A 22415-nucleotide genomic window follows, 5' to 3' on the forward strand; every position below is an offset into this window, starting at 1 on the left:
TATAAAACAAACGAAATAGAGCAAAAACAAGTTTTGCATGAAAAACTTAAATTAGCTGTATTTTTTTAACTATGTTATATGAAGCTACATAAACAATTACAGACATAGATATACCTTATCCTATTGTAAGTACAAAGTTTCAGAGCAAACTAGCTACTCGTTTTAAAGTGAGAGCGTAACTACGTTTGTATGGAGAACCGAGCTTGCCGGAGACCTTATATATTTCTAAATTAAAAGTTACGTCATACTTTTCATATCATAACAAGCTTGTTACAGTTTTACATTAGTTTTAATGTTGATATTTATCGTAACTTAGCAACTATTTTAATGACATTAACTTAGCACGTAGATGTCTCGATAGTTAATTAAATTAAACTCAGTGTGTCTATGGTGCAACTTCTTAGGTATTCCCGAAATCACGAGTGTCGCAACTATTTCACCAATTTCATCCTTTATTTCATCCTCACAATTCCTGTGCAACGAACACCTATCCTGTGGCAACAATATTGAGTTATCATGTTGCGCAACACCCACTATTGATAACATAAACATACTTATCAAATCAAAGCTGACATACCGACACTAGTGCAAAGGTTATCGAGGTGCGATTGACAATAAGACGTAAGAGGACTCCGCCATTAGCATTACTGTTCGAAGTAGGGGTCCGGGACGCGCGCATGCGTACAGTAACCTCAAGGCGAATATATACCGACCCAAACTCGGCGCGCCGGCTGTCGGAAATAGTCCTTCGAGCAATTTTTTACTAATCATAAATTAAGAACTGTTTATTCTTAAAAAGATACGAGTGAAAAATGCCCGGGAAAATTAATGGACCTGCGGAGCCCGGTGAGACCCTGGAGCTATTGGACAAAAAGGTAAGTTTTTGATTAAGTGATGTAATGTCATGGAAAGGTCATGTGTTTGAGATGGTGATCCTTATCTTAAGTGGGGTAAAGGTTGTTTTCGCTTACGTTTTTTGAGTATACACGGTACGGTTGAAGGTCATTATTTTTTTAAACCAAATTATTTATAGGTACACTAGACTGTATTGCTATGGAAATTTACTTATGTTTTTGTAATATTACTAATACCCCTCTACTTCCTTGGCGTCTCCAGGCCACGTGGGCCTATACGAATAAAATGTCTATCATGCGTGATGTCAAGCTGTCATCAAGGAAATGTTGAAAGTATTAATTCAGATTTTCCTTCAGTAACATAAAACGTGCAATATTTTGCTCCTCTATAATTTAATATTTTCAACTGTGGTCAATATATATTCAATTATAGGGCGTAAATAAAAATGTGGCAATAGTTCTGTAGCAAGTAGATATATCAAAACATTATTGTATGTATATATATCATGATATATGTATTATTAAATATATGTATGTTTATTTATATATATATATATTAAATTTGTATATATGTAGGTATATTATTATTTTCTTTATTATAGTATCATAGTAGTCTGACTTGGATCTTTTTCATATTCGATCACTCTTTACAATCCTGCACCAAACTGTCTCTGTTTGGCCCAATGGTTGACTGGTAGAGAATGCCTCAAGGCGTTAAGTCCGCCATTTGTACTCTTTTTGTGTAAATTTGTGCAATAAAGTTTAAATAAATAATTGTTTCCCTCTTATTTTCTTTAAGGCGTTGTCTATTTCATCACTTTTCGCTAGACTAATTTTCTAGGAACACCAAAACCATTTTTTATGACCGATATAACACACAAAACTGAGGGACAATAGTTAATTGTAATTTAATATAAATCAAGCAAGTACTCAAAAAGGCTACGGGCTACGGCGTAGCGCTACGAACATCGTTTAGCACTACATCCTTCAGGCTTTAGAACGGTGCCGGTGCCGTGAAAAGATTCGCCCCCCCAAATGAAGCAAAGCACTATTTCACAAGCAATCAAGAAACGATGGTCAGACAACATGCGGTCATCCTCTATAAACCAAACCACTTGTCTTTTAAATTCTAAGTAATTACCCAAAGCATAATAAAAAAAACCGGCCAAGTGCAAGTCGGACTCGCGCACGAAGGGTTCCGTACCATTACGGAAAAAAACAGCAAAAAAATCACGTTTGTTGTATGGGAGTCCCATTTAAATATTTATATTATTCTGTTTTTAGTATTTGTTGTTATAGCGGCAACAGAAATACATCATCTGTTAAAATTTCAACTGTCTAGCTGTCACGGTTCATGAGATATAGCCTGGTGACAGACAGACGGACAGCGGAGTCTTAGTAATAGGATCCCGTTTTTACCCTTTGGGTACGGAACCCTACAAATGACCATATCATTAGTATTTTCAGGAGAATTTGGGTTAAAAGCGACGTCTTACAAATAATTTGTATTAATTACTGAATATGTAGGTGGGCATTTTCATTTCAAAGTGTACCATTTGCTTTTTTTCGAAAATCCATTAACTTATGGGTAATTTCTACTCAGAATCACGAGGACTATCGATTTAAAAAGAAAATACGTGTCCCCAAAAAATGACAGTTTTGTCCCTACCATTGACGTTGAGTATAAATACCTACTACCTAATAGGTACCAATAAAGATCAATAGAAACTAACAAAAGGATAACAAGGACCCCCCAGAACTTAAAGGATCTTATAAGACGATCGTTCCCTCGTATTTTCTTTATCTATATTTAGTAAAGTAGATAATGGATGCTGTAACCGGCGGGATAAGAGACATCCGGCGGAGGCCGCGGACACGTCGTGGGTGTGACCAGTGACACAATATGAATAGTTAACTATCTTCTTAAAATAGTACCTACTTACCTACCATGTGCAGACCGTCTAGCATAAGTTGCGTTCTCGCGCGCGAGTCCATACTTGAAGTCGCGCTAGATGTATGGAGTCGCGCGCGAGTCCATACTTGAAGTCGCGCTAGATGTAAGGAGTCGCGCGCGAGTCCATACTTGAAGTCGCGCTAGATGTATGGAGTCGCGCGCGAGTACACAACTCATGCTAGCAGGTCAGAGCGGGAGAGGCGAGTTATGCAGAGGCAAATAGTTCTAATAATTGATTGTCCTAATGTAATGTTACGCATAAAACTCTTTTCGCATAATTTTTCTCCAGCTGAAACAGAAAGTATTTTCGAAAATGTTTTGCATAGGTTGTGTAGAATAGGGTAGGTTAGGTTAGGTTAGGTTTGTTTTATAATTTTTCAGAAGTCTGAATAGTTTCAGCACAATAACAATTATGCGAAATGAGTTTTATGCGTAACATTAACATTAGGACAATCAATTATGTATTGAACGCCACTTGCACCATCCCACTCTTATTATGTGTGTGTTTGAGGAACATTTAAAAAAACTTAGTCTAAGAAAAAATAATGCCTCCTAGCAAATGATACACATGAAAATCCTGAAATGGATGTCGCCGTGCTGCACCACGTTTTGAGGAAACAAAAAACTGTCAAACGAATTGACAAATAGTGTTGACACATGGGTCTATATACCCCTTCAACAATCTCTTAAAAGCTGCAAACACGTTCTGACGTCATGATAGCTTTCCCGCGCGAATCGGAGCGTAACTTACAGCCTAGCTTTCTTTAATAGCCTCTCAACTCGGCAATCTCATCGAGCTTCGATTTTCCCGTATCGTTGGTAGAAAATGTGATTCATCCAAAATCTGTTCTAATAATAGTTATTTACGATACAAGTGCGAAAAATTGGTCGTTTTAAAATTCGCCAGTCATTGCGAATTACCTATTCGCACGTGTATAGTACAACGATTTCCAGTACAAAAAATGTCTACGGTATTTTGCCCCCCTTTACATTTGATTACTTAAATTGCTTCTTTGGAAAAACCCCATATATAATCAATACATACGTACGCTGCGGTAGCTCGGGGCGATTCAACCCTCTCCAAGGTAGGTATACTTGTTACACTTAACACTTTCACTGCGGTATGGGGTCGAAAGACCTCATGCAAAGTTATGCTTAGTTAGTTAAACATTGCCCGAGCTAAGGTGTTAATTGCGATTGTCAATGTTATGGAAAATTATACAACTATGTCAACAATAAGGAAATAAACGTAAGACAACGCAAGTAGGTATAACATAATATTGAATGTTCGTGCGGGCGTAATCAATTCAATTGCCATCGGATTTCCGACACGCAACGTTGACCCTATCTCATTAGCAGCAAAGTATTCAGTAGTATAAGTACCATTCTGAGAATTATATTTTCGCAATATGATTGGCGCTGGAATACTTTAATTGCAGTGCATCGACATATACCTAAGAGTTGCTTAACGTTTGTGTACTTAAGAAGACCCATTGCACTTGTTCCGTACGAACGCATTTTTATTCATGTACTCATAAGAATTTATTTTGTGGTCGATGATCATCATTTTGAGCATTTTTTTTAATTTTTTATCACAGCAATAGAAACTCCTATCGTTTTTCTCAATACCTACTTCAGAATATTCACGAGTTCGAAAATCGGAGCACGAATGAAATCTAATAGATACATTTATACGTTATTATCCAAGTACCTGTTTTTTACTTGTACTTTTTTTATTAAGTAATATTGTTTCTGCTTTTCTTCAATGAAGGAAATCGTAATGATATCGTAAGCAACCCGGACTCATCCCCATAGTCAGTTTTTACCTCGAGGTTGGTAGGGTAGGTTAGTTGAATTTTTTTACTGCAATGTTCTACCACCAGAGTGCAGCACTAGCCTTTTTAGTAAACCATAGAGTAACTTATACATACTACACCTTTAACAGGTTTTTGACAAGTTTTCAGAGATAATAAAATATGACATTGATGCATCAAGGCGGTTTGTTTACAGAGGACCTACCGGGAAACGCGAATCCGAAATTTCTCTATCTGCCTCTTTATCGCTCGAATACGCAAGAGTGACAGAAATGTTAGACAACGAAATTTCGATTTTCTTGTTTTGCGATAGACCCCCAGATTGTGGTAGTGGCGCCCCCTACGCATAGTTTCGCGTAATATTCCCTATTACGTTTGGAAGCGGAGCCCAGACTCCCTTTAGAGACACTTCACACTAGCGTCTCCCGAGCGTCCGGCGTCTAGTCAACTCTATGCAAGGGCCTGACACTCTTTGATAGAGAAAGATAGTCTTATTGCGATTCCTATAAGAGGAAAGAGAAAATAGTGCCATGCTTTGTCCTTATCACCGACCGGGTGGCATCATAGGTAGGAGGCGATGGCGAAATACCGAAATTTATAAGTGAAAGAAGAAAATCCTATGCTGCCCAAATTTTATATGAACATTCTTTCTCTTACCCCCGGTCACTCGGTGGCGCGTCTATAACTACTTGTATATACTATGACTCTATGGCTGCTGCTCGACGCAACGTTGGCGCAACTGCGCAGCGACGCCATTTTCCATATTGCTGACTAGACGCCGACGATCAAAAGACGCTAGTGTGGGGTGACTTTTAAGTGAGTGACAAAGATACAGATATACAGATACAGATAGTTTATTTATAACGCCAAGTTACATGTCATCAGGTACATATTCAATAGGTACATATTCAATTTAACTGTTACACATTTAACACATTTTAATTTTAAAAAGCCGGGACAACGATAGAAAGATGATGATGACTGACTATTTTTACAGCTTAGTCATATTTTGTTGTTTACCCACTCAATTAATCCCCCAAGCAATTAATTAAAGGAAATTTTATAAAAAAAAAACATTTAATTCCTTCCATCGTTGTAACATTACGCCGCCGCCGTTATCTTAATAGTAGTTTATGTGACTGATACATAATGAAAGGCATTAAAATACGAGTGTGGGTTTATGAAAGTACGTACAGCAAGAAGGTTATCAGTGGATTATATCGCTGATTGGTAAAGTTGGTCAAACCAAATTGTCAGTAAATAAGAACAAAAAAACTATACTCATCCTTTTCTTTTGGGTGCTAGTACTAGTGTAAGACAGAGATAGTATGATTCTCTCTGCCTATGATTGAAATGAGACAGTCCTTTGACAAACTATTATATTTAAAAAATTCGCGAGATTCATAATAATGTAATTTTCAGTCGAGTTACTGTATTTAACACTTATTTAGCATAGCACTAATCGGATGATGATTTTTTTGTAGGACGTACAGTAACATTGCGCCAATATTGTACAAAATAGGAAACTCTAAACATCCACCAAATTTTATCGAATTTTATGACGAAAAAATATTCGAAATTCGTTTTTTATTACTTTGTTTTTAAGAATTATGATTTCGTAATACTAATTAATTTTTTTTTATCAAATACTGTCAAAAAAATTACTACAATAAAATAAAAATCGGCCCTAGTAAGTAGCTAAATAATGCTCTACTTACCTCCTTACCAGCTGTGAAAATTTTAAAGTAAGTATTTCTCTTTCTCAATTATTAGCACAATAAACCCCCCCAATGCCTGCACCGAATCAGTCAAAACATAAATGAACAAATATTTTACTTAATATGTAGATATTTAAGTTTTCCAAGTTTTCCAACTGAAAATACTGCAACAAATATTGAATTAACAATGAATTTCAACATGCGAATCGGACATGCGTGACCGTAACAATGTAAACAATTGCACAATTTCCAAGTCACTACACTGCCTACTACAGCTAGCCGGTCAGTGAGCTGCAGCTAGCAGTGAGAAAACCAATGATTAAATGCATTGAGCGCGTTAAACCAATCTCTCCGCGTTAATGGAAGTTTTACTGTTTATTTGGGTTAACCTTTTCTAAGACCGCGCGCCAGTCTTTGCGCGGGCTACGAGGCGAACGGGCTTCCCGCTCTTGACTTTGACACTTCATTTGGCGGGAAAACTACCATAGACAACACGGCGCCTAGTGAACTTTAGTTATAATTTCCGGTCAAAACACGTGGAAGTGTAAAACAGCCGTTATTTTTTTGGCTTTCGGTGTTTTTTTTTAAATATGATTAGTGATAAGATTGGATTTATTGTTGAGAGGAAGGAGAAAGAAAAGTGCGGCTACGACAATGCGGGATTCATGTATACGGAGAAGGAAAAAGTCCCGAATAGGGTAAGTTATTTTGATCACGAATTACGCACTTTGTCGAGTGGCGAGTACCTAGTATTTCTTCAATAATTGACGCAAGGATCGTAAAATACTAAATTAGTGTTGACCTCGCCGCTTACCGCGCCCCCTGGTGCATGACGGTTTAATCAGATCACTTACCTACTTAGTCAATTTAACAAAATACTTACTATCAGAATAAAACTTATTTCAAATTAGAGTCTGTTATCATTGCTCCACTCTTACTGCAGCTGCTCATATTTCTACATTTCTAACCTTGAGAATATACACAGAAAAAAAAATACAGCAATCCGATTGAACTAACTCAGTAAAAATTGAGTAATTAATAAAGTAGTAGGTTGTAAACTAATATTATAATAACTCGTAAACCCGATAAACTAATTGCACTCGAAAAAATTATTACTTACCTGTAACTTGTTTATCTATACAAACGAGCCCAAAACTAGGACTGTTTTTGACGGAATTCACAATTAAGCAACCGATTGACTAGCTTTTTGAAGTGAAACTTCTTATGGGACTTCCAACTGACAGTTGCGTTAAACGTTTAACGCTACCATAGATAAAGTTTGTCTCTAAGAAACAATATGAGTTCACTAAAAATCAATTTCTACCCCTTCCTATTTTCATTTCCACATTACGAAGTTTCACTTCTTCCGCGCGGAGGGACTCCACGCACTGTTTTTTTTTAAATCTCACAAACACATAATACTTAAACAAAAAATCCAAAATGGAAAAGAATACAACCACATTTATTGATGATATTGATTTATCATCGTTGGTCAAAAATCAGAGAGTTGTAAACTTCTTGACAACGTTTGGATAAAAAAAATGCTAAATTTCGTGGCAATCAGTGGCAATTTTTCTTTTTATTTATGTTTCTCTGTTTTGTATGACTTTCTATTTGTGTGTGCTAACGAATAAATTATTTCTATTCTATTCTATTCTAACTAGGTATGTTTGTCAAGGGACTGTCTTTGTCTTGCACTAATGCTGGCGCCCAGAAGAAGGGGATGAGTGTAGTTTTTTTTGTTTTTATTTACTGACAAGATTTGCTTGACCAACTATACCTTTTGCATTGTTGGGTGACCGGATATGCTTTATTTAAGGAAATTTTTGAAAAAAAAAGAATGTTTAAATAATCTAATTTAAACCGTTGTGAGACATACTAACATTAAATCATTCATCCGAAACATGTCGCGCGAGTGACTAAAACAAGTAAGTCTAAACCGTAAAATTATTTAATGTTTAAATAATTTAAATTGGGTGCCGGCAAACAAAGCTCATTATATATATTTACGAAAAATAGATTCTTTCGAGCTTGATGAAATTAGACTGCCGGTTAAAGCTTAAAAGGCGCTCTCGGAGATGGTTTCTTTTAATTAAAATATTTTAACAATAACACAGCCATAAAATGATCTTCCAAGTTAAAACAACATTTAAAAAGAACAGTTTTTTATAATTTAATAACAACTATTTTTTTATTATGGCTGACAATTCGACCCCCTGCTGGTAACATTAAAAAACCCCTTCCATGTGTTCAAAAGAATAGGGTATTTTACTGTATAAAATTTAAAATAAATTATTTTACACCACGCATGAAATAAAGAACCAGAAGATTAATATAGAAACGTAGACAGCAGTTATTTTTAGACACAATTTCTATTTTAAAACCAGTATAAAACTATAAAGAGTAGTAGATTTGATTGTGACGTCACAGGCTAGTGTTTCATATAAGATAAGATATGATAAGATAAGATAATTATTTATTTGCTTAAACATGGTAATTTTAAGTTCACATAATCATTATAAGCCATGTTTGCCTATACATATGTTTAGCCAATGGCAGCATGCAAATATTAATCCTAAAATTAAGCTATATACATTATTTACATTAACAATAAATTCCATAGTAGCAAAATCGCTTTGACAGTTCGAAAAAAGAAACTGATTTGACTAGTAGTCAAATACCCTATTAGCGGGTTACATTTTTCATTAAATAAACCTTCAAATCATTCTATGTATACTTTGGCAAGCCATTTTCGGCCATAGAAATAGGCGGCAAATTTGCAAAAATGTAGGCGCGAAAGTTTCTCCCATAGAAAATTTAAAATTTCGCGCCTTTTTCAATTTTTCTACTGACACAGTGGGTTTGCCAGAGTATATGTTATTAATAAAGACATCGTGGGCTTCCAGAAGACCGAAAAGTTTCCGTAATGTCTGACGTAGGCCCAGTGCTAATGGGCCGTAGGTAATGCACAAACGAGCTGATATGTCAACAGCGATTAGCCGATTACAATTATATAGTTTGTCAAAGGACTGTCTCATTTCAAACATAGACAGAGAGAATCATACTATCTTTGTCTTACACTAGTACTAGCACCCAAAAGAAAAGGATGAATATAGTATTTTTTTGGAAACACTTATAGTTATATACGGGCTCAGAATAATGACTAAAGCATAGAAGTCGGGCAAAAATGCTTCGCAAATATGTATACCCGTACTTTACTTCCTTACGAATTAGATAATGTGCCGAAAAGAGATGCATATATGCTTGTTATTTCTCATTTACGTACGGTGTCATAAGTTTGATAATTTGCTAGGGATGTGACTGTGTCGACTTTTTATATCGATAAATTATGCATAAGTTTATGTGCCGTGTAAAAGAATAATCACGAAATTGGCAAATTGATCTGGCTAATGAAAGTTGAACCTGAAAAAACGCGGCAATTTCAAGAAATCTGTAGCAGGCGGCTCGTTGAAATGAAATGAAATGCGTGGAATACAAGGATTGCTTAACTTTTATACTTTTTATAATTTTCATCTAAAAATCATTACAAAGTATAAAAATTATGCAATCCTTGGAATCAAAGAGCCGCCTGATATGAGGATTAATGCATGTACCTAATATAGCTTTTATCTCATTTGCAGTCTACCACTCAGAACCGTCTAACTATACCTCTCGTTTTTTTATCATTAGAAAGAAGGCGAGCGATCTTAACGTGTCGTTGTATCGAAAAACACTTTGAAAATAAGTCACAACAAATATAATATACGATCATTTACATACTTTTGCTTTCATAAGTAAAATATTGCTATATTTATAAAAAAACTTGTCAATAAAAAGACACGTGGAAATGGTTTACCGTTTTTTCTAATGCTAAAAGATTAAGTATAGTTTCTAGTCATGTACAGTCAGCTGCAGAGAAAAGGCACCCCCCCTGCATACAAAGTTCTGTAAATTAGTATGGACGTGGGGTACCTTTTCTGTGCAGCTGACTGTACCAAATAGGAAATGAAAAAAAAAACGTTCGTGTAATATATTTTTTTTATTTAATAATAGGGAATATTACGCGAAACTCGGCGTAGGTGGCGCCACTATCACAATCTGAGGGTCTATCGCGAAACAAGAAAATCGAACTTTCGTTATCTAACATCTCTGTCACTCTTGCGTATTCGAGCGATAAAGAGGCAGCTAGATAACGAAATTTCGGATTCGAGTTTTCCGGTAGGTCCCCTGAAAACTTGTCAAAAACCTGTTAAAGGTACAGTATGAATAAGTTACGATACGGTGCACTAAAAAAGCTAGTGCTGCACTCTGGTGGCAGAACATTGCAGTAATATCCCCTATTCCTCGTCCTTTGGAAATCTGAAATAAAAAGTTGAGTTTTGTGACCAACAATATTAATAAAAGGAACATTCATCAATGATCATTAATGTCTTTTTTATTAGGGTTCCGTACCCAAAGGGTAAAGACGGGACCCTATTACTAATACTTCGCTGTCCGTCTGTCTGTCACCAGGCTGTATCTCATGAACCGTGATAGCTAGACAGTTGAAATTTTCACAGATGATGTATTTCTGTTGCCGCTATAACAACAAATACTAAAAAGTACGGTCCCCTTGGTGCGCGCGTCCGATCCGCACTTGACCGGTTTTTAGTATTAAACTATAGTCTGGCAAACACAATCTGTCAGTAAGTAAGAACAAAGAAAACTATAGGTACAGTCGAAGGCAAAAATATCGATCCAGACAAATGGCTTAAAAATATGTGAACACGATTTTATTGTCTGAGCGTACACATATTTTTGAGACTTTGGGAATGTATATATATTTATGCCCTTGACCGTACTCATCAATTAAAATGAGACAGTCCTGGGCCAAACTATAAGAAAGCTGTAAATGTCGATAGGTTATTGAGGTCGATACATCACTATGCCAAAAATATAATCTTTCATACTTAGCAGAAAAGTTCGAAAATTTATGCAAAAATCTATATAGACTTGAATGCAAGTAATAATTACATAAACAATATATCGATTTCTATGTTTAGGGTCAGGTCCTATAAATTAATTTCTTCAAAATTGAACAAAACACACCGATTAAAGGTTATCGGTTCGTGCGTATTTTCTTTTCTTCCTGTATGCGATTTACAGCCCTCGATCACACAAGACATTATCACAAAGGGAACTTCAAACCATTACAAATAAAAACTCAACACGTTTTCCAACAATCTTTCAGGAATAGCAAGAATATAATTAAAATAAACCAAGATGACCGCTGAAACATCCCGAAATATTTCAATTAAAATAATACGACTATGTCAAGTTGTTACAGTTGACACCTACCTGTGAAATAACGAACTTATATTTTATTTGGCTGGATTATATTATAGAACCACATAGGACCATTTGACATTTCCCTCAGTTCATCTTATGACAATACTGAAAAAAACGAAAGAACTTGCGGATTGTTGTCTCACTCACTCATAGACAAAAAGTAATAACGTGTTGTGAATACGGTATCTTTTACCAAGCTTTTATTTTTGCCCGGCTTCTTTATACGGGTTTTAAAATAGAAATTGTGTCTAAAAATAACTGCTGTCTACGTTTCTCTATTAATCTTCTGGTGCTTTATTTCATGCATGGTGTAAAATAATTTATTTTAAATACAGTTAAATACCCTATTGTTTTCTACGTATTTTCTCAGAAACGATATTTATCATGCTACTTCAGTCAACCTCAGTATTTTTTGTACCGAGACTGACTGAAATAGCAAGATACGTCTGTACGTTTCCGTGAAAACTAAAATTCGCAAATTGCGGGGATCTTTCTCTTTTACTCCAATGAAGGCGTAATTAGAGAGACAGGGACAGATGGCCGCAATTTGCGAACTTCGATTTTGGCGGTTATAGCCCTGTAATCGCTATTGACTATCGGACATTATTTTGCAATTTATTCTGTATCGGTTTCGATTCTAATTGTTTAGACACTTTAGACCGTGAAATAACCTTGTAAAGTATAAAATTAATTCGTTACAATTAGGTCATCCAGTTTACTCGTTTGCTTAAGTAATTTGGATTATGTAGGTATAGCTACTTATCTATATATAATCCATACTAGTCCATACTAATATTATAAATGCGAAAGTCTGTCTGTCTGTCTGTCTGTGTGTTCCCTCTTCACGCTTAAACCGCTGAATCGATTTAGATGAAATTTGGCATAGAAATAGGTTGAGTCCCTGAGAAGGACATAGGATAGTTTTTATCCCGAAAATCATCCCTTAAGAAAGTAAAAAGCGGGGTGGAATTGAGATAATTAAGGAAGTGTCTGCTAATTTGTGTGCATAATATGCTCAAATTGAATAATTGCTATAAGTGTTTCTCCAGGCGCTATTGTTACTCTAGCTGGGGTTACTAAGTCCACGCAGACGAAGTCGCGCGCAAAAGCTAGTAACAAATAAAGCCATGTAAAAGTGTCAACTGAAAAAAGAATTGATGGTAGTGGTCAGTGATACTAAATTACCAATATGAAAGTTTAAAACTTCTTTATTCGTCTTCTAATAAGGTCCGTTTTGGTCAAAACAGAATATGTAGATCTTGAAGTACTTCATCCCAAAAATCCTCAACTAACTTTGACATGTACTTCAATCTCATTAAATTGATCCACCTATTCTATTTTAGTCATTAAAGTTATTTTTTTTCTAATCAACACTCATCACATAGGGTCATGGCGCTAGTTTCCGTCCATGCTCTATTTCGTCCACTTCACGGAGTAGCACATAATATATTCCATTTTATATTTTGCTTCTTGCGAAATATCATTTTTATGTAGATAGATATATATTTTTAGACATTAAGGATTGCAATAAGTCCAAATATGCGCAGCAATGTAGGTTTATATTCTAATTTCGTCAAGTGGACGAAAACTAGCGCAATGACCCTATTTATATTTATATATTTTATAAATATCAATTAGGTACCTAATTTTGTAATGTGTTGATGTATGTCTCAGAGTGGTCCACCTTGCACCTGTCCAATATCTTTGTCCAATGTGCTGAATGTGCATTGCGTCTCACTCTCTCATTAAGCAAAATGTGAGACGCAAATACACATTGGACAGAGGGAATGCCAGTCTAAGAAAGAGATAAAATAAATAACAATCACATTTCCGTCACTAATAAAAGGTACGATATTCATGATTTAAATAAGTGGGTTTATTTATTCAACGCACTGCGCCGTTTTGTGCATAGCTTTTTTTTAAATATGCGGTTTTTTTGGTGAAAAAAATAATTGGTCTGACCAATTATTTCCGTCACCAAAAAATTTAAATATCCGGGAATTAAAACACCGGACAAGTGCGAGTCGCTCGCCCACCGAGGGTTCCGTACTTTTTAGTATTTGATGTTATAGCGGCTATCTCGGTTCATTAGATACAGCCTGGTGACAGACAGACGGACAGACAGATGGACAGTGGTCTTAGTAATAGGGTCCCGTTTTTACCCTTTGGCTACGGAACCCTAAAAACAGCTCACAGATAAAATGAAAGTATTAAAATGACGATTAACTCCTCGTATGCGGCCTGTCAAATTTGATCATTGAAAAAGTGACCTTGACATTAATACAATAGATTTAAATTCCCACGCACCGCACGCACAGATCCGTGTATAGGAGGGGTTAACAATCTTTTATTTTTTGCACAAGCTTGACGTGTGATAAAAATGGCGTCATTAAAGTGTGTTATAAAGAGTCATTTAAGTAATACAGCAAAAAACTACAAAACTCAAGTGATTTAAGTGCATAATTTTGTGGGTACTTAAGTTGGTAAGTACCTATTATGTCTTCTGGTCAACACCTTGTAACAAACAGATCGACGAGTAGTTTTTCGGTATACTTACAGTGCGAATGCCGATGCCGCCCCAAAAATGAGTGCCTTCAAGAAAATCGTCATCGCATGATTCGCGTGCTATTTCTCTCATTAATTGATAACGAGCAAAAAGTCGTGTGTCCCACTTGTACGAGTACGTGCCATCAATATAAATATACCGCACTCATTCATTTCTTGACAGATCAATTGTCTCGATTTAATGATGCGTCAATTATCGGTGAAAGGTTTAGTTTGTGGTCAATGTGGTCATATACTTTTTTAGTTTGTGTGAAAGTCAAGTTACGAGAGGATAAGTGCAATGAAATAACAACTAAATTTGGAGGTGGCTTAAATCCATCTCTATCGGATTTTCAATAGGTAAGTATTAATGCTTTAGAGGGTCAGATAAATGATCGTCGAAGTTTGATGTACACAGTAGCCTCACGGTAAGCGATCGGAATTACAAAAAAATCGCCCCTCTTCATTTTGATTTTCGATGGTCCAAACCCGTGGTATCTACGAATTTGCTTTATTATTGGAGAGTTTGCCTGCGCCCCTTGTCATCTCGCTGCGCTCCATGTTGGGGCGATAGTGAATAGGGAAAAATACATGTTTACAAATATGACAATGTAGAATAGAATAGAATAGAATAGAAAACGTTTATTGTAAAAATCTACATACAGCACCATACAAATTTAAAAAGAAGAAGATCTTATACACTAACACGTAAAATTACAAGTAGCTTATACTAACATGCAATAATTACAATATTGATGCTGCTATAGAGGCTACAAATGGACACCACTCAGCATATGCTCTAACATATAGGTATATGCTACAGCGCTGGTCTTCCGTGGTTTCTTCTGTTAGTTTTATTATTTTGGACAACAAAGTATAAACATAAAAAAAATATCAAAAATAGCCACAACCGAATACAGAACCTCCTCCTTCTATGAAATTGAAGTCGGTTAAAAATATATATATGTAATTAAACCTAAAAAGAAAATAAAAAATATAGCTAAGTAAATTAAAAATGCCCCCTGCGGTATGGTACCAAAAAATGCTGGCAGCTTTTCCTCGCTGTTACGTTGAGCTAGGAAGCTTCGAGCTCTTTGGTCTCCTGTACGGTACTAACGGTACAGACTCACAGGCCAATTCGAGTTCTAGTTATACGATCTGTTTCCGATATGATACTGATCTGTCAGTGTCAAAAGTGACGTTTATTCAACCAAAAACGTCACTTTTGACACTGACAAATCATGAGATCAGTATCATATCGGAAACAGATCGAATAACAAAAACTCGAATTGGCCTATCAAAGATGTAGACGTATTGTATTCGACGGCTCTTTGCCAGCTGATTGAGCCACAAGTCGTTGACCCAAGCCAATAAAACCGCCAAAGTCCAAATACTGCGCATTGGCAGTTCATGATTATTGATTAATTACTGACTTAATAGATCGTTTACGGCATCAAACTTGTGTACTGTGTGAGTTAAAGGCGGTCAGCAAAGTAGGTTTACAGGTAAATCGAGAAGTTAGATTTGAATCTTTACCCAGTTAGCGTTTAAACTTAATAGCGATTCCAATTATCGCGGACGTTATTTAATACTGATGGTGATGATATACCTACCAAATATTAACTAAATAGTGACTTTCTGAGCTGTATAAGTAGATGACGCGAATTCTCATGGCTCAGCTAATTTGCAAAAATCTTAAAATTGAATCGGCTAAACATATCGATTGAGAAAATGCTACAATGAAGATCATTTTTGCCTGAGCTGAAACGGGGGCGCTTTGCGCTCTCTCGGTCAAAAATAAGTAAGTAATAAGTTACAGATTTAAAAAAGTATTTCTATTCTCATGATCCTTCTAGGAAAAACACAGGGATTACCGTGCTGCGTGTAAACATCGATGAAGATTATTATTGATTGTCGGTGAAATATTGGCTGAAAGGCAATGCTTGTCGGCTAGTGTTAAGTCTATAGATATATGAATATAGTATTCTATGCTCTGAGGTTAAGTCTGTGGCCTACAAGTGCATCTATCTACGAATATGTTGCGTGGATAGGTGGCAAAAAAAAAGATGTAAGGCTTAAAGAAAACAATGCTAGAAAATATCTTACCTTAATATCTTCAAGTTAACTACTTATGAGAACAACGACGGGACTTAATCGCGTAAAATAAGTTTTAAATTTACCTCCGACGATGAGTAAAGATCGTGAAAGTTTAAATCAGTGTACTTATGTGAAGTATCAAATTATTACAATCAGAATAAGCCTCTACTATTCGTAATAGTTTTCCGGATCTCTTTTGCACAAACTTTTTTGACATTTAAGCGAGCTATCGATGCATTTTTTATTTAAATTCAGAAACACGAATGCTTAACTCACGCCACTAGTGTACACTTTAACACTAAATACCTGTTTGAGGCTGTTTGCACTTCAGACTGCGTCACAGTAGAAAACACATATAAATTAATTGTGTTCATGCGTTTGTTTGTCCTCGCCAGTTACTGGAAGTGTAATTTTATAGTGTAAAGTTAAACTTAGATACTTAAACCGAATTGAACTGTAGATTGACTATTTATTGATTATTTCTCATTACTCTTTATTCATTCAGTTTGGTATCGATGGCAGTTTTCTTATACTATAGGATGTTTACGTACGAACTGTGGTACGGCGTAAAATTTGACAGTGCATGCATTTGAATAAATTATGTGATTTAATGATGTTCGCGGAACAGAATATCATTAAAAGTATTTTTTACGGCTTATTTATTTCTGTATTTTAGATTATTTAGTGGTCGTGGTACAAAAAAACAAAATGTACGAAATTGCCATTGAAAGGATCTCACAAAAACGTGATTTTATTATAAATTGTCGAAATCTGATATGTGAATTCACAATGAAAATCGTTCAAAACTTAGTAAACAACTTGATAACATAGCACCATTGAGACTTTTGATCTCGAGATCAATTGAAATCTATAAAATACCTTTATATAGGATTAGAACCAAATTTCAGAACTCCAGGCTCGGGATCTTTTCTTTCTTGAATGGAGCAACACAGGACTTAGAACTAATCTCTAATATCTCTAACTAGAATCTGCATAAAATAGAAAATAAAATTTACGTCAGGTGCAGGATCTCGCAAGACTCTATTCGCCGACACACTAATTAGTTAAGCTACCGGAGGTTTACAAAGCAGTTTTCCACGTTTCACGCCGGATTAGATGACGTTCGATTTAATTAGCAAGCCTTAACGATAATGAAAGTAAATTAACGAGGTATAATCGCTTCAGGATTTACGTGAATTTCTAATAAAACTTAAGAGTAGTTTTTAGGAAAAATAATCTATGTCACAGTTAGGTTGGGTACTAGGTATATTAAATTAATGTTACGATTGTCCATTGTATGTAAAGTTAGTGAATTTCGAAATAATGGAATTCGAGACAGGGTTCCTTTATAAGGGGTATTTGTATACTACTGATTACTAAAATTGAAGGTCGTACATAATTAAATTAACATCCGGTATAAACGTACAAGCACCAAGTTTGTAATACATATCACGTTATTGCAAGCAACTTGCGTCAACTCTCATCTCCATTCTCCATAACATAACTTGATCTAGATTTCCATAAAACATTAATTATATTGGTGATCCCACTTCTGTGGTAGATTCGGCCGGTAATCTGCACAGTAAGTACTTCTTATTCTGTGCCTTAGCTTATTAGGCACGTGTCAAAACGAGTTGGTACCAATTTATATTTTCCACTTAAAGTTTGCTCTGCACATTAGTTGGCGTGTGTCTAACAAGATCCTTGTTATGTGCCACGATGCTAATTCCATTAGTACATGCGAATTTGTCAATAATATTTGTAAACCTGGTGACTGATGGAGTAGCTAAGAATATGTGTCAGTTTTTGCCGTGCCATGCAACTTGAGGTACTACATAGGCATTTGATGTGGACCATTGTGGGCTATAGTTCAATTTTAAAATCGTGATATTCGTTTAAGAAATTGTACATAAATATTCAATATTTATTACCTATCAACATTTATTGAATAATAGAAATTTCCAAATTAAAAAAATTAAAACAGCTACAATAACTATTAAAAAAAAACTAAAACCCCTTAATTCTATTTTATGCCAAAAATGCCTTACATCATTTTGGCAAAAAAGCTGATACTCTTTAAACTGATGAATCGATTTATATCAAATATAGCTAAGAATAACCTGAAGGAAACTCGCTTTCACGTAAAAGAAAACCACATGCGCATATATGGATATCGGTCCATCCGTTTGCAGAGCTAAGGTGCCAAAGACGGCGTTATAAGTTATAATACTCCTCTTTTTGCGTCGGAGTCAAAAAAAAACTGATCGAAATTCGGTAACAGTTTTAGCACCCAAAGAAACATTATACTTTGCCCTCGTGTTGTAAATCTGTCGCAGATATTTTCATCAAAATTATTGTCGAATCGCGATACCCAAGGACGATTCGTGTCCCAATTGTAAGAGAAAACTAGAACGTCGAAGGTTCCCTTGACCTGTTGCTATCAATCGAATGTTTGATTGTTTGCCCATGGTTGTGGTTGGTTAGGATGGAAAACACTACATTAGTTGGGCTAAAACATATATACACAATATATATATATATATATATGTGTCTTTTAAGTCGGATCCCTTTGTTTGACATAATTAATTAGTCATATAAGTCATATTGTAATGGGTGTCAGATTTTCATTAGTCATAATTCTTTTTCGTAAGGTTATCCTATGGATAGGTTAGGTTAGGTTTGTTTTATGGCAATCCTGAAAAGTTACGCGTTTCTGAGAAAAACCAAATTATGACTAACGAAAATGCGAACAAACAATACGTTATGACTTAAAACTTTATGGTAGACAATAGAGACCCCTATGTAAAGTATCTACTAACGTGTATAGGCTACAACTTGCGAGAATAATCCTGCGGAGCCCGATACAGATTCCACAATTTATTATGATTTTGAACTGGTTTTGATACGTCCTTAAACGATCGTCTTGGTGATTGGCGCGCATCTCGCACACGACTCTCACATCGCATGCACTTATCAGCGTGAGCGATCTTCAGGGTCTTATCAAAACTAGCCTCAAATTGGTACCCAAATCTGAACCAGGCTAGGACACGAATGTATTTAATAAGTGCTATCTATATATGTTTTTCTAATAATTATCTGGTGCTTTATTTCATGCATGGTGTGAAATAATTTATTTTAAATACAGTCAAATACCTTATTATCACAGGTACTAATTTCAATGTTATGTCCTATTCATAGTATTCATAGAATGATTTATGCTATAATTTACATAAGTGACGTCAAAGCTTGTTATGTGTCATTACTGTCATTAAAGTCATTATGCGCCGGACTTGACATTGACACTGCAACTGGTTCGCAGCCACCGGTGGAACGGACAGACGCACGCCAAAGTTTACTCGTAGTTTTTTTTTTTTTTTTTTCTTAAAGAAAAAGGCACAGTATTTTACAAAAAGGGATAAAACAAAGGCTTTCACTAGAAGTTTATTAGGTATTGGAGTTATCCTAAAATGAAAATGTCTCATTGGTTCCGCGCCTTTTAATAGTGTGTGTTATTTTTATGTTTGGCACCTAAATTTGACATTAGGTACTTATACTAATTGGTTTTAACGTTTGTTTTTTATTAATCTTTTTGCTTAAGTAACTTATATATAGTGCCGAAACTTGTTTTTCATATTCTAGAAATATCTCTTCGCAAGTTCGCATAATAAGCATATTAATTAATTCACTTTCATTATCATCTCCTAGCGTTTTCGGCCGCAGCGACTGCTTTCTACCGCTGAGAGTGTCGCTGGTGTGTTCTCAGGTGACTGACGTAGCCAATCTTTGCAGCAAATGTGCGGCCACACTCGCTGCAGGTCAGGATCTCCGTGTTCCCAACACGGTCGGACCAGTGGACGCCCATTATGTCGCGGAGGCATCTTAGATGGAAGCTTTCATTGAGCGAATATGCTTCCGATACACGCACCACGTTTCTGAGGCATATAGGAGATTTGGCAGGACAACAGCCATGTATACAGCAACTTTTGTAGCGAGTTTAATATTATATTTATAAAACACTTTAGAATATTTCAAATTTCAATCTACTAGTTGTGTGACGTCACAGCATGCCTACTGCGTGTCATCGACGTCATTATGCGTTGGCCTCGACATTGACACTGCAACTGGTTCGCGGCCAGCGGTGGAACGGAGTCACGGACAGACGCACGCTACAAGTGTCTAGCGGACCTATTCTAGAATACTAGAATGTCAGTTAGAAGTTAGAACAAACATTTGACAGTTCCGAACAACTGACAGGCCGATATCGTCCGGCGGACTGATAGTCAGTTGGCCTCTTAATGTTGTAACCATTTGAAGATAAATATGTACTTACATTAATAACAGGATGTAGCTGTTTCTGACGCTCTTTGTCTAGTTGTTAAATAAAAAAATCTAGTGACAATCGTAACTATCGTCAGTTTCACATAGATTATTTTTTGCCTATCAGGATGAATTGAACCAGCAAACTGGGCCATGGTGTGCCGAGGCCAAAAAGCTGGTCAGGGAGATCGGGCGTCGGTTGAGGGACAGAGGCTGTGACCCACGTGCTGGATCTTACCTGGTCCAACAAATATCCTTAGCCATTCAGCGTGGCAACGCAGCTGGCATATTTGGAACATTTGGGCCAGGTAGGGAACAGTTCGGGACTTAAAAAGGAATTTTTTAACGGGACTAGTTTGTGATTAATAAGTTTTTATATACTAAGTGTATACAGTTTAGGTTTAATAGGTTAGTTTTAATTTTTTAATATTGTAATTTTATTTATTATAATTATTTTCAGTACCGGCAAACTAGATTCGCATGTTGACATTATTTTGTGGTAATCAGCCATAAAAGTACATTTGATTATTTATTCTAACGCGCAAATGTAAAGTGATATTGATTTCTTTTAATTTTCATTATGTTTTTAGTTATTACTGTCTGAATATAAAGTACCCTGATTAAGGCTCGATTTGATCGAACCAGAATAAAGATCACCTGACATATTAAATATAAATATTGACCTGAGACAAAATATAAATATTGTTTATATGGATGGACTGACATGTGACATATAATACCTACCTAATCATTTTTGTTTGGTTGAATTAATTTCTCGAGTATTATGAATATTTAGAGATTGCATGTGTCCTATTGTTTTTTAACGGAACATAATGCGTGTAGAGATTGTATATCAATGGGTTTTAATTTTAAACCTAAGAATAATAAGGTAAAAAAATTATGATATCCGGTTATTGCGCAATTTATTCTCCTTCAGTGGCTTTCACAGTCCGAAAATTCATTTCCGTCCAACTCCTAAGATTCTATGTTTATTCCATTGCATCTGACTTTTTCTCTTTCGACCTTACTTTCTATTAGCCTTTTAAAAATACCTACTTTTTATTACATACACCAATTCTGTAGGTATTTATTATTTCATAAAACGAGACTAAAATTAGTTTTAGAAAGCGAATTTAAATTCAGATATCTCCTTGAGCCTTGAGAACCCCCACAGAGTTAGCAAACTGAACAAGGAAATGTAATTCTGTTTTTCTTTTAGACTTTGCCATTTACATTTTACAGAACAATGAAAAAGTTGTAAAACGAAACGAATTCGAACTGGTTAAAAACGATTTACGCTTTAATTGGATGACGCCATGTTACTTTTAATACCAATGTATGTAATATATATTTTTACAGTACATCTGATGGTGCTCCATTACGACACCCTGTGCTATAATAATTTACCTACTGGAAAACGTACAATACACGTGCGAATAGGTAATTCGCACTTGTATCGTAAATAACTAATATTCAACTCTACAGGTCACTAATTTAAATCTAAGAAGCCTCAATAACACTAAAATTAAATAAACACACACAATACAAAAATAATGGGAAAGACCCCGCCGCGCAACCCCCGGTGCAAAGGCGCCCATCACACTCGCTGCATTGCCGCTTTGAAATGCAATTGACAGCCTTTGCACCAGAAATCACACACTAATTGCATAATCACTTCTCGTTTTTAATAAGGTAAATATTGCCAAAGAGATCATCACAAATGACATGTTATTATAATACGATATCCATTATATTGTCTTCGGTTACCGCGATAGTTACTCATGAAATA

At 35.6% G+C, this 22415-nt stretch overlaps 1 protein-coding gene across 2 annotated transcripts in view; it reads left to right on the plus strand.

Annotated features, from left to right (window-relative positions):
• Window positions 1-638: 638 nt before the first annotated feature.
• The window catches only part of LOC134745330 (facilitated trehalose transporter Tret1), a 60637-nt gene continuing 38860 nt past the window's right edge, over window positions 639-22415 (plus strand). Inside the window, exon 1 of one of the 2 annotated variants that reach the window (XM_063679344.1) lies at window positions 639-875. In XM_063679344.1, the coding sequence (XP_063535414.1) occupies window positions 813-875 (63 nt within the window). In that variant the 5' untranslated portion in view covers window positions 639-812. Of the gene's footprint in view, window positions 876-6633; window positions 7039-22415 lie in introns of those variants that run through there. The other variant, XM_063679341.1, reaches the window with a different exon arrangement.

Source organism: Cydia strobilella, chromosome 11 (genome assembly GCF_947568885.1).
Source record: "Cydia strobilella chromosome 11, ilCydStro3.1, whole genome shotgun sequence".
NCBI lineage: Eukaryota > Metazoa > Arthropoda > Insecta > Lepidoptera > Tortricidae > Cydia > Cydia strobilella.